Source organism: Physeter macrocephalus, chromosome 15, assembly GCF_002837175.3.
Source record: "Physeter macrocephalus isolate SW-GA chromosome 15, ASM283717v5, whole genome shotgun sequence".
Classification (NCBI taxonomy): domain Eukaryota; kingdom Metazoa; phylum Chordata; class Mammalia; order Artiodactyla; family Physeteridae; genus Physeter; species Physeter macrocephalus.
In genome coordinates this window covers 4,489,339-4,502,433 of record NC_041228.1, presented here as the reverse complement: position 1 = coordinate 4,502,433, position 13,095 = coordinate 4,489,339, and the positions used below count along the sequence as shown (strand labels likewise).

Below are 13,095 nucleotides of genomic sequence, written 5' to 3'. Positions count from 1 at the left end.
ATACAAAAACAAGACCCATATATATGCTGTCTACAAGAGACCCACTTCAGACCTAGGGGCACATAGAGACTGAAAGTGAAGGGATGGAAAAAGATATTCCATGCAAAGGGAAATCAAAAGAAAGCTGGAGTAGCAACACTCGTATCGGATAAAATAGACTTTAAAATAAAGACTGTTACAAGAGATAAGGAGGGACACTACATAATGATCAAAGGATCAAGCCAAGAAGAAGATATAACAGTTATAAATGTTTATGCACCCAACATAGGAGCACACCAATACATAAGGCAAATGTTAACAACCAGGAAAGGAGAAGTTGACAGTAACACAATAATAGTAGGGGACTTTAACACCCCACTTACACCAATGGACAGATCATCCAAACAGAAAATAAATAAGGAACACAAGGTTTAAATGACACAACAGACCAGATAGATGTAATAGATATTTATAGACCACTCCACCCAAAAGTGGCAGAATACACTTTGTTCTCAAGTGCACATGGAACATTCTCCAGGATAGATCACATCTTGGGTCAGAAATCAAGCCTCGGAAAATTTAAGAAAATTGAAATCCTATCAAGCATCTTTTCTGACCATAACGCTATGAGATTGGAAATCAATTACAGGAAGAAAACTGTAAAAAACACAAATACATGGAGGCTAAACAGTATGCTGCTAAATAACCAAGAGATCACTGAAGAAACCAAAATCTACGTGGAAACAAATGACAATGAAAACACAATGACCCAAAATCTATACAACCACGAAGAAATGGACAAATTCTTGGAAAGGTACAATTTTCCAAGACTGCACCAGGAAGAATTAGAAAATATAAACAGACCTATCACAAGTAATGAAATTGAAACCATAATTAAAAATCTTCCAACAAATAAAAGTCCAGGACCAGATGGCTTCACAGGCGAACTCTATCAAACATTCAGAGAAGAGCTAACACTGATCCTTCTCAAACTCTTCCAAACAACTGCAGAGGGAGAAACACTCCCAAATTCATTCTACGAAGCCACCATCACACTGATACCAAAACCAGAAAAAGAAATCACAAAAGAAGAAAATTATATACCAATATCACTGATGAACATAGATGCAAAAATCCTGAACAAAAATCTGAAGCAAACAGAATCCAGCAACACATTAAAAGGATCATACACCATGATCAAGTAGGATTTATACCAGGGACGCAAGGATTCTTCAATATACGCAAATCAATCAATGTGATACACCACATTAACAAATTAAGGAATAAAAAACATATGATCATCTCAATAGATGCAGAAAAAGCTTTTGACAAAATTCAACTCCCATTTATGATAAAAACTCTCCAGAAAATGGGCATAGAGGGAACCTACCTCAACATAATAAAGGCCATATATGACAAACCCACAGTGAGCATCATACTCAATGGTGAAAAACTGAAAGCATTTCCACTAGGATCAGGAACAAGACAGGGATGTCCACTCTCGCCACTCTTATACAACATAGTTTTGGAAGTCCTAGCCACAGCAATCAGAGAAGAAAAGAAATAAGAGGAATACAAATTTGAAAAGAAGAAGTAAAATTGTCGCTATTTGCCAATGACATGATACTATACATAGAAAATCCTAAAGATGCCACCAGAAAACTACTAAAACTAATCAATGAATTTGGTAAGGTTGCAGGATACAAAATTAAGGCAAGAAATCTCTGGCATTCCTCTACACCAACAACGAAAAATCAGGAAGAGAAATGAAGGAAACACTCCCATTTACCACTGCAACAAAAAGAATAAAATACCTAGGAATAAACCTGCCTAAGGAGGCGAAAGACCTGTACTCAGAAAACTATAAAACACTAATGAAAGAAATCAAAGATGGAGAAAAACAAACAGATGGAGAAAAATACCATTTTCTTGGATTGGAAGAATCAATATTGTGAAAAAGACTATCCTACCCAAAGTAATCTACTGACTCAATGCAATCCCTATCAAACTACCAATGGCATTCTTCACAGAATTAGAACAAAAAATCTTACAATTTGTATGGAAACACAAAAGACCACGAATAGCCAAAGCAATCTTGAGAAAGAAAAACGGAGTTGGAGAAGTCAGGCTCCCCGACTTCAAACTATATCACAAAGCTACAATAATCAAGACGGTATGGTACTGGCACAAAAACAGAAATATAGATCAATGGTACAGGAGAGAATGACCGGAGATAAACCCACGCACATATGGGCACCTAATTTGTGACAAAGGAAGGAAGAACATACAATGGAGAAAAGACAGCCCCTTCAATAAGTGGTGCTGGAAAAACTGGACAGCTACATGTAAAAGAATGAAATTAGAACACTTCCTAATGGGAGAAAATATTTGCGAATGAAACAACAGACAAAGGATTAATCTCCAAAATATACAAACAGCTCATGGAGCTCAATATCAAAAAAAACAAACAATCCAGTTAAAAAATGGGTGGAAGACCTAAATAGACATTTCACCAAGGAAGATATACAGAGGCCAAGAGGCACATGAAAAAATGCTCAACATCACCAGTTATTAGAGAAATGCAAATCAAAACTACAGTGAGGTATCACCTCACACCAGTCAGAATGGCCATTATCTAAAAAGCTAGAAAAAATAAATGCTGGAAAGGCTGTGGTGAAAAGGGAACCCTCCTACACTGTTGGTGGGAATGTAAATTGATACAGCCACTATGGAGATAGGTATGGAGGTTTCCTAAAAAACTAAAAATAGAACTACCATATGACCCAGCAATCCCAATGCTGAGTATACACCCTGAGAAAACCATTATTCAAAAAGAGACATGCATCACAATGTTCATTGCAGCTCTATTTACAATAGCCAGGACATAGGAGCAACTTAGGTGTCCATCAACAGATGAATGGATGAAGAAGATGTGGCACATATATACAATGGAATGTCACTCAGCCATAAAAAGAAACAAAATTGAGTTATTTGTAGTGAGGTGGATGGACCTAGAGTCTGTTATACAGAGTGAAGTAAGTCAGAAAGAGAAAAACAAATACCGTATGCTAACACATGTATATGGAATCTAAAAAAAAAAAAACTGGTACTGATGAACCTAGTTGCAGGGCAGGAATAGAGAGGAAGACATAGAGAATGGACTTGAGGACACGGGGTGGGATGGGGAAGCTGGGTGAAGTGCGCGGGCGGGGGGGGGGGGGGGGGGGGGGGGGATAGGGAGGAGGGGAGGGAGGCTCAAGAGGGAGGGGATATGGGGACATGTTTATGCATATGGCTGATCTGCTTTGTTGTGCAACAGAAGCTAATACTGTATTGTGAAGCAATTACACTCCAATAAAGATCTATTAAAAAATGCAAGGAAAGAAACAAGACACGGGGTCTATATATATTATGATTACTGCCATGTAAATGTGCATGCAAAGATAAGGAGAATGAACCATACAAAATCACTCTAGCTATGCTAGATTGGAAGGATTATTGGTAATGTCTCATTTTTCAATTCTTTATAGTGTTGCAAAATTACTGTTGTGAAAAAATGTGGTTCAAATCATTTGTTTCTGTTCAAAAATGGCTTCCTTGGTTTGTGAGGAAAGACAGCTTGACAGGGGAAAGGACTTCCATTTGTTATGTATCATTGTGTCAAATAACTCACGTTCCCAATTGATGTCCTACAATAACAAAAAGCAGACAAATCTGACCCACCTCCTGTGAGGAAAACAAGCAGCCCAGTCTGCCCTGAGTGCCGGCCAGGTATAGGGGAGCAGGTGGCAGACAGCTGGGAGACAGGCATGGAGGGGAAGCTTTTGGGGTGACCCCCAATAACCCGAAATGGATTTGGGCAGTCGGGAACTACTGAACTCCTTGTTAGGAATATAATTTAATAAACTGTTCATGATTATACAAACCCCAATGACCTATAATACTCGGGCTGTCTACGTCAAATCATGTCACTTCCACAGATGCCGCCCCATTAGTCGTACCTATATGGTCTACAGGGTAACTCTAGCACCACCACGTCACACAAGGCTCTTCATCATCACCAGGCTCTCGCTGAGACTGCCATGGTCATTCTGCATCTGCAGGTCGCCCTGTGTTTCTGTCACAGAGAACCACCTGTGGTTTCCTGATTACCTCGAGCTCTAGGTTATTAAATACACTATTTCTTCTGCACAGAAAACTCGTCTTACCATTCGCTGTCTTGGAAATTCTGCTCATCTTCCAAGATTCATGGAGTCTCACTGCTTCACCCTCCATGATGTCCCTCCCTTACAACATAGAGGAAACCATGAGAGCCTTGGAGCTGTGGCTGTGTGGTCATCCCAGGAAGAAGCTTAGAATCCAGCTCTAGGTCACCTTGCGTACATGATAATAACTCCTTTTTTCCTTCTCCCGTTTAACCCTCACCAATTCTATGGCACACGCATTCACACCCACATGCACACCCCCATATACGTATATATATAATGTACATGTTTATAGACGTATACAAACATACACACACATATATACACATATATAAAATATAGGTTTACAGATAGGCATATGTATATATATACATACACACACATCATACATGTATCCATACTTACACACAAACATATACACATTAGCTTCATCTTACCAATAAGGAAACTAAGTAGCATAGAGATGAAATGTCTTGGTCAGAGTCTTCCTCGAGCGCCTGGGTTAGAACTTAACCATAAGCTTGTCATGGAAGTGACATGATTCAAAGCCCATTGCTATAGACTGAATGTCTGTTTCCCCAAAATCCACATGCTGAAAACTAAACCCCTCCATGTGATGGTATTTGAAGGTGTGGTCTTTGGAAGGTGATTAGGTCATGAGGGTTGGACCCTCGTGAATGGGATTAGTGACCTTATAAAAGAGACCCCAGGGGCTCCCTCGACCCTGCTACCACGTGAGCACACAGCGTGAAGACGGCCGTCTGTGCACCAGGAAGCGGGACCTCACCCGATACCAAATCTGCCAGTGCTCTGATCTTGGGCTTTCCAGCCTCCAGGAGCGTGAGAAATAAACGTCTGTTACTTATAAATCCCCCCTTACCCAGTCTATGGCAATTTGTTACAACAGCTTGAATGCACAGACACCCCCATGCTCTCTCTTCCCCACCACTATTTATTTTTATTCACAGAAAACTGAAGCAGAAGAGACCTTGCGAAACATCTTGTCTAGTATCTCATTCAGCTCACAGACAAAATAACATCTTTCTGAGCTCAGGTCTCCTTCCACCATCTCACGCTTTGAAGAGGTTCCAAAGCCACAGGTTGCATCCAGAAGAGCATCTGTCTCTGGTTCCCCCTCCCCCGGGTCCTGAAAGAACTTTGAGGAACGACGAGGCTGGGCAGAGTCTTACCTGTACTGACCAGGCTGCTGTTGTTGTACAGGGTCCCCAGGTGCGGCCCGGACAGCGACAGGAAGGTGTGCAGTTTGCTGAGGTAATAGCGGAAGCGGGGCCGCGTTAGGACCGATCGGATGATGATGTTGCCCAGGGAATGGCCGATGAAGCTGTTGAGAGACAGAAGGGGTCCACGTGAGTGACAGCAGGAGGCTGGCCGCCAGGAGCACCACGGGGTGAGCCACCCTCCACCTCCCATGGGATTTGGGGGAACCGGCAGGGAGAGGGCGGGCTGCTAATTCATCCCCATCGGGTTTCTAAACGCTGGCCACGTGACGCCCGAGGAGGGGCCTTTGTGAATGGAAGCTCTGCGCCCAGGGTGGTCCGGAGAGAAGTGTGGGCATCTTGGTGTTATTAGAGCACCCTTCTCCCCCCAGTTCTGGTCTCTGCGCCTCCCTCAGTGCACCCGGGGGGTTCTTTCTGAAATCCACATTGGAGCATTGAACGCTCCTGGTCCTTCACAGGGTACAATCCCAGCTCCTCAGCCTGGCTTACGAGGCCATTCACGTCCCGACTTCTGCCTGCCTCTCCAATTTTACTCGTCCCTCGTTCACTCAGTACAGCTAGCGAGTTGCCCGCCCTCAGCCCACAGCACATGCTCTGCTCCAGCTGTACTGCTGCTGAAAGAGCAGAATCTAAGGATTCGACACACCATCACTTTCAAATTAAATGATTATTTCTCAAAACCCTATTATATTATATATGATATTAGCTCCCTAGCTCTTCTCGTGTGCGTCCCTTTATTTTTACCTAACTCTGCAGGCCCCTGAAACCTCATCGGCCGAATAAAGACGTGATATCTTAGAGGCCTAAATGGGGTCCTGGATGTTGGGGACTCACCACTATGTCCACACCTGCAAGTGCCCGAGAAGCACGAGCTACTGACTATCGCCCTAACCATCTCAATATTTACGCCAAGTTGCCTGTTACAGTGGACGGACACACTTAGCACTGATTGAAACCCTTTTATGGGGCAGGCTCCGCATCCCCTCAGGGCTGGTCCCACTTAATAGATGGGGAAACCGAGGCTCAGAGATGTAGAAAGCTTGTAAAAGGTTATAGGGTAGAATCGGGACACAAACTTGTGAGTGTTAGAAGAATGAGAATTTAAAGCCTAGGGTATTTGTTTAAGTCCAATTCTCTTACTACTGAGCTACACGGTGTGTATTCTCCTGCACACCTGCTATGACAGATATGGGCGTGTCAAGCAGCCCTGGTACCCACTTCTGTTCTGAAAGTAATCTAACCCCTTAAAGGTCCCAAGTTAACTTATCCCAGACCGGTATACGGACGACACCATGCTGAACTTGTACACGGCAAACATGTAAAAATGGCACCCCTCCCCCCAGCATTAACTACCTGTGGTTTCCTTTTACCTAATTCGCGATATGGAGAGGTTATACAGCTGAATGTGCTGAATGATTTCATCCAGTAACCGATCGGTCATGGTATCAAAATCTGCAAACGTGTCCATCTGGAAGGAGAGAGAGGGAACGGGTAATTGCGGAGGGCGTGGTGCCAGGCCGGGCCCTGTGCACAAGCCCATCTTCCTCCACCAAACACCACCGTGCGTCCTGGGGGCATGCCCACGCCTGACATTAGGGTACAAATCAGTATTCGACAACGAGAAAAGGAGCCCCCGATTGGGGCTCTCCAGGTCAGACTGTGGGTTCCCTCTTTGTGAGGCGACAACGGTGCCAACACTTCACAGAACGCTTGGGAAAAGTAAATGAAGAGACACGCCAAATGCTGAGCGCATCGTGGAAGCTCAAAGCAATCCGCTTTCCTCCTCACATGAATACCCCATGCACCCACGTGCATGCCTTGTATACAGCAGGTGTCGAAGAAAAGGCAATAGGACAGACCACTAGGAGAGGAGGGAGGAGACTGTACCTTCCAGTGTTTGCTTGCTGATTATTCTCTGTACGATTCCTATTGTCAGTGGTCATGGGGCCCTTTAGTTATAAGTAGTGCTATGCCTCCAAAGAACACTTAGCCTCATCCATCTCAGGTCCCATGGAATGGGACTTAATGACAACATTCCACCCAGCCCCACCTCTTGGCCATGGAATCTCTCAGTTCTCATCTACCTTGACATCCCATTAAGGCTCCAGACCTGAAATAGCAAAGGCCCCATAGTTTACCTCTGACTATGAAAAGGTCATAATCCAGCTCCACTGGTTACATAGATGCCAGTGACAAACTCCCTCCCCAGTACAGACCCACGGATGCCCAATCATTTATGCTCTGAGCTGTCACTCAACCTGTGATCTGTGAGGTCAAAAGGCCCAGTCACCTGACTCACATGTCCCCCCTTCTTACTATTTCCTCCTCCCCAAGGAAAATGAGCTCTCCAGACCTTCCAAGTGCCTGGCCAGTGTTCCTTGGTACAGTCCCCTCCCATCTGTGTGGCCATAAACCATCATGGTGACTTTAGGAGGTTCATCTAAGACAGGAATCAGGGATTCTTGCGGTTCTGATGCTTTTGTTGTCATACCTGATTCTTTTCAGACATTAGGAAGTCCAGTTTTCCTCCAGGGAGCCCCAGTTCTATGAAAGTCTTTACCAGACGGAGGTCCGCACTGTTCCCTAAAAACGACAGATAACCCCACCGCGGATCCACAATTAATCATATGACAGCTGACACACAAGGGATTTATTTCTTACTCCTTTCCGGTCCCCCTCCCATTGCCCGTCTTTTCAATAAGCTGATAATAAAAACAATTAAACATGTGCAACGCACTGGTCCTCACGCTGCGCCCTCCTCCTGTCCACACAGGGTCAGGGCCTTTCTGGTGGTCCTCCCTCAGTGGGGTTATTCCCTGATCTATGAATATGCGGCTTGTGAACAATTCTGTACACAGGAACGGTTGAAGGCACGCCGCCTCTCCCTTCTTTGGCAGCCAATTCTGTTTACTCAGGACATTCTGCGAGTGGTGTCACTTAAGGATGACACACTGATGTGGCATCATGTGATATCTACAAGTCCCCTCTCAAATCGCTTCCTTAACACAAGGACTAGTTCTGCCATTTACAGGTTGTCAGCAAGTAAGTCCCTCAAACAGGGGCACAGTTATGTACAACACAGTAAGAATCACCCTTGGGAACCAGAGTCGGCTAGGGCAAGCTCCATGGGTACCGTCTGCCAGAGTGACCATCGGGGCAGAGGAAGAAGAGCTTAAGGACTTGAGGCTCTGCTGCCAATAGCAAAGACACAAAGAACACACAGAACGCATCCCTGAAGTGAAAATCATGTGGAAAATAGTTCTGCTATAACAGAATAAGCTTCATGTTCAAGTATGGTTAGGGGTAAGTTTCATGCAGGCCATGGGGTTCAGTGGTAGCTTAATGAATGTTTTAATCTATTCCTCAAAGGGATCCCTACAGAGTTGAAAGTCCGAAGCTGCTCATGTGGCTATATAGGTGACCTACTTTACCATGTAACCATCCTTTCAAAGCAGCTTGGAAACTAGAAGTGATATAGTTGACTACCAATTGTATACCCTTCTTTATGAAACCACCAAGTGATTCAAAGGCGGATGAAAATGCCACACAGAATATGGGAGAACTAAAGATGTTTGACAGACTTCTAATTTTCAAGGATGACCCAAGAGAAGGGTGACCCACGACAATGGCCTGGCAGAGCACATGCTCATACACGCACGGCGACAGTTATAAAATACTCCTATTCTTTTAGAAAATGTTTCTATTTTGTACTAAGTTAGATTTTGTTCATTCCTTTCATTTCTGACAGTAAAAGTTTGCTCTTTGGTCCTGTTCTTGTTTAAAGCTACCTAATGGCATTCTAGGTTGTGGCCTTAAATATGTATCAACTGTTTCTGTTTAGCATAAGGAGTCTAAGGAAGGGATGACAATGTGCCCCTCTCCTTCAGCTGCTGAGCAACAGAGAACTTTCTGCAACTTAAAACTTTTTCAAAAAATATGATTTGATAATGTGTTCCACTGAGGACACTTAACAAGGGTATAAATCTTGGGCTTTGGGCACAATACGAAGAGTTGGGCAAATATCCATAACCATTCCCAATCTCTTCAGTTCTCTGTTAGTATCAATATAGCCTTGTAAGTGGAATGTAACCAATGGATCCTGTAAAACTCTGCAAAGTTTAAACATATGGACGTTGAACTAGAGAAATCACCTTCAAAAGAAACGTGTGCTTTGTTATTGGTTGTCTTTTTGATGATTGTATGCCCAAGTGACAATGCTGTGACTGGCGGCTCCGTTTTCTGACACAGCACAAAGACTGCAGAAGCTGGCCTATCTTTATACCATCCCTCTTCTCCCACTTGCAGGATGGAGTCTGTGGCCTGACCAGATTTCTTATTTTCACAAAGGGATTGAGAGGCTTATCTCATTTTAATTTAACATCAGATAAGTAAGAGACGCACACTGGTCATGCGAGGCCATAGATTCTGTGTTAAAAATACACAGGATGAGTGAGAACATTAGTCTTTGTCTTTCTGGAAGTCCTTCTGATTGGAAGCCCCAGTTAAAAACAAGCATGTTTTCAACAGCTTAATACTTTTGCAAAGAGAAAGTGAGTGTCAAGCTCAAAAAAGTCTTCCGACAATGGCACATGTCAAACTTCAGCAAACTTATTTTGTTTATATTAATTATTTTTAGTATTACTCTTTGTGTGTGGCACGTGAGTCTAGTATTTAATTTGTGGTGTGATTTGAAGTTTATTTTTTTAATAAATACACTCAAAAAGTATGCCCATTTCAGTACGAATTTTGAAATTATAGTACAAGGTACATGGGTAGAGTAAATAAGGGGAAGGGAATGTGTGAACAGCTGAAATTTGCGAAGCACTGAAGTCAGTGCAGAGAGAGGAAAGCTCACCGGAAAGAAAACCCAGTGTTGAGAAAGACACAGTGGTGTGAAATGGTCCCTGTCCGTGGAGATGGGAGTGAATTGGTGCAACTGGAAGAAGGAAGGGCAGAAAGAGCAGGAAATGAAAATGAGGAGGATCAGACATAAAGAATATTTTAGGCTGGGAATTTTCTAAGCTTTCTAAAATAGGAGTTCATTTGATTTTATTTTCTGCGAGCTACAAAGAGCTTCCATTCCAGTGATGGAATGACCAGACCTAGTAAGATTTTAAGAAGATGACTCAGGGATGTGGATGGAGGTTCGGGTTGGGGGAGAGATGAGCTTGTTGGTAAAAGGCAAAATGAAACCATGGGCTCTGGAGCCTGACACATGGGTTTTAATCCTGACTCAACCGCATTAGCTGTGGGACCTTATACAAGTTACTTAGCTGCCCTCTTACTCAGTTTCCCCACTTACAAATGGGGGTGATAATAGCAGCTACTCTGCAGGGCTATTGTCAGGATCAACCAAATTAATAAATGTTAAGTATCTAGAATGGTTCCCGGCCCCTGGTGAGTGATGTATACATTCTGGCCATCATCACCATCATCATCATCATCATCACCATCATCATCACCGTCATCACCGTCATCATCACCATCACCATCGTCATCATCACCATCATCATCACCATCATCACCATCATCATCATCACCATCATCATCATCATCATCATCACCATCACCATCACCATCATCATCATCACCATCACCATCATCACCATCATCATCATCATCACCATCATCATCATCACCATCATCATCATCATCACCACCATCATCATCATCATCACCATCACCATCACCATCATCATCACCACCATCATCATCATCATCATCATCATCACCATCATCATCAGCAGCAGCATCACCATCATCATCACCATCATCATCATCATCATCATCATCACCATCATTATCATCATCTGGAATGGATGATCTACCACAGGATTCTTTGACACTTCACTAAATAGACCTGTTGACTTAGCGTCCTGGCATGCGATGCATATAGCCAGGAGTTGATGCGGACAATTAAATGCATTAGCCCCAAGAGTGAGGAAAATTAAGGATATTAACAAGAGCGTGTCACAGAAGTGAAGCCCATCACCATTCCCTATTTGATCATCGTAAGAAGAATGTGACCACCAGTTTTTCTACTCATCACCCCTGAAGCCCTAGAGGAGCCCTTCCACTCCTCTGACCCTTAGTGATACATTAGAATCCATATAAAGTGGATGTGATTTATTCATTCCATTCATTCCTTCATTGCATTAGTTCATTCATTTGTGTATTTCATTAACTCAACATATTTTTTTGCCAGAGAGATCTTTTCTTTGAGAGCAAAGCCATGCCGTTTTCCTAGATCCAGAATACTTACTGATGTTACAGTCACTAACTGAACATTTGTTGAACAAGTCCCTAAACTAGATTAATTCATAAATATGATAATTCGTCTATAGCACGAAACTTTGAGGAGGAAACCTTTTTAGAACTCACCATCCAGGCCATGGACACAGACTACCAGGTGAATCCCATCTTCCAAATTTTCTTCCTCTTCCTCTGGTGGGAAATACGGTATGTCAGAAGCTAGTACAGATAAGTCACTGTACAGAAATCCATCAATCTTCAGCTCTTTTTTAAATTTTTCTTTGGCCTGATAAAAACTGGAGAATACACTAATTAATCACGAGCCGAGCTGTGTATTCCATGTTGAACAGGAGATGCATTGAGCTGGGATGCAGGAGTGATGGACAACTACAAGGAAGTATCTGCCAAGCGACCAAGGCTGAATGTGGGACCTCATGGGAGACGCTAGTGAAAGAAGGTTTGTTCTGAACAACGAGGCAGAAAAGTGACCCAGGAAAACCAAGGGCTGTATTGATTTGGGTTCTGCAGATGTGGTTCCTGCATTGAATAGAACCTCTAAGGTTCCCTCCAGCTCCAAGGATCCACACAATCTTTAAGCGATCTTCCGGGAGTGAGAGTTTATTAACCTGCTTCCATCTACTTCTCCAGCATCATCAGCTAGCCTCCAAAAAGAACACATTTCTCATAGAGTCCCCGCATGAATTATGCCTCTTGTCTTTACTTCCACGCCTTTGTGCATTTTGGTCTATCTGTCCGAAATTCCTTTCCCACCTGGTTATCCTGTTCTTTGCCTGGTTACCTGACAAGGTGGTTAAGACCACGGACTCAGGAATCAGACTTCCAAAGTCAGAATCTCGGCTTTGACACTTACTAGCTGTGCACCAACTGCTTTAACCTCTCTGCATTCAGTCTCCTCATTTGTAAAAGGGGAATAACACCTGCATCGAATTCATAAAGTTGTCTTTGCCCTGTTGTATTAAGTGATATAATCTATTCAAAATGCTTAGAACAGTACTTGAAACAGATTAAATGTGAAAAAGGAGATACGATCGATGACCAGCCATATCATCATCCCCATCATTATCATCAACATGATGTCTCATATTTTCTCCTTAGCTTAGGTATCATCTCTAAAAAGCTTCTCATGGCCACAACCTCTGTTCACACTCACTGCCCCACAGCCAAATTAGGTCCTTCTCTTTCTGGTTCAGCTGTGCACACATGACCCGTCCCATTTACTCAATCGCCCTCATTTGCTTCTGTCATCTCCCTGTCTCCTTGTCAGACTGAGAGTACAGCTACAAGCAGGACAACACTGGACAGGCACTGGACAGTGCCTGCTATGCACTGGTTAAACTGATGACATGGGCATATAATGGGTACCTAATGGTCTTTACAAAACACGGGATCCAAAGTTTACC

The 13,095-nt window shown here is 43.2% G+C and overlaps 1 protein-coding gene across 1 annotated transcript in view; it reads right to left on the bottom strand.

Annotated features, from left to right (window-relative positions):
* Window positions 1–13,095, bottom strand: part of FAM135B (family with sequence similarity 135 member B) — a 174,355-nt gene that overhangs the window by 4,799 nt on the left and 156,461 nt on the right. Inside the window, exons 13-16 of the mRNA XM_024129426.1 lie at window positions 11,804–11,970; window positions 7,914–8,005; window positions 6,793–6,890; window positions 5,375–5,526 (exon numbers count right to left, since the gene is read on the bottom strand). Of these exons, the coding sequence (XP_023985194.1) occupies window positions 5,375–5,526; window positions 6,793–6,890; window positions 7,914–8,005; window positions 11,804–11,970 (509 nt within the window). The remainder of the gene's footprint in view (window positions 1–5,374; window positions 5,527–6,792; window positions 6,891–7,913; window positions 8,006–11,803; window positions 11,971–13,095) is intronic.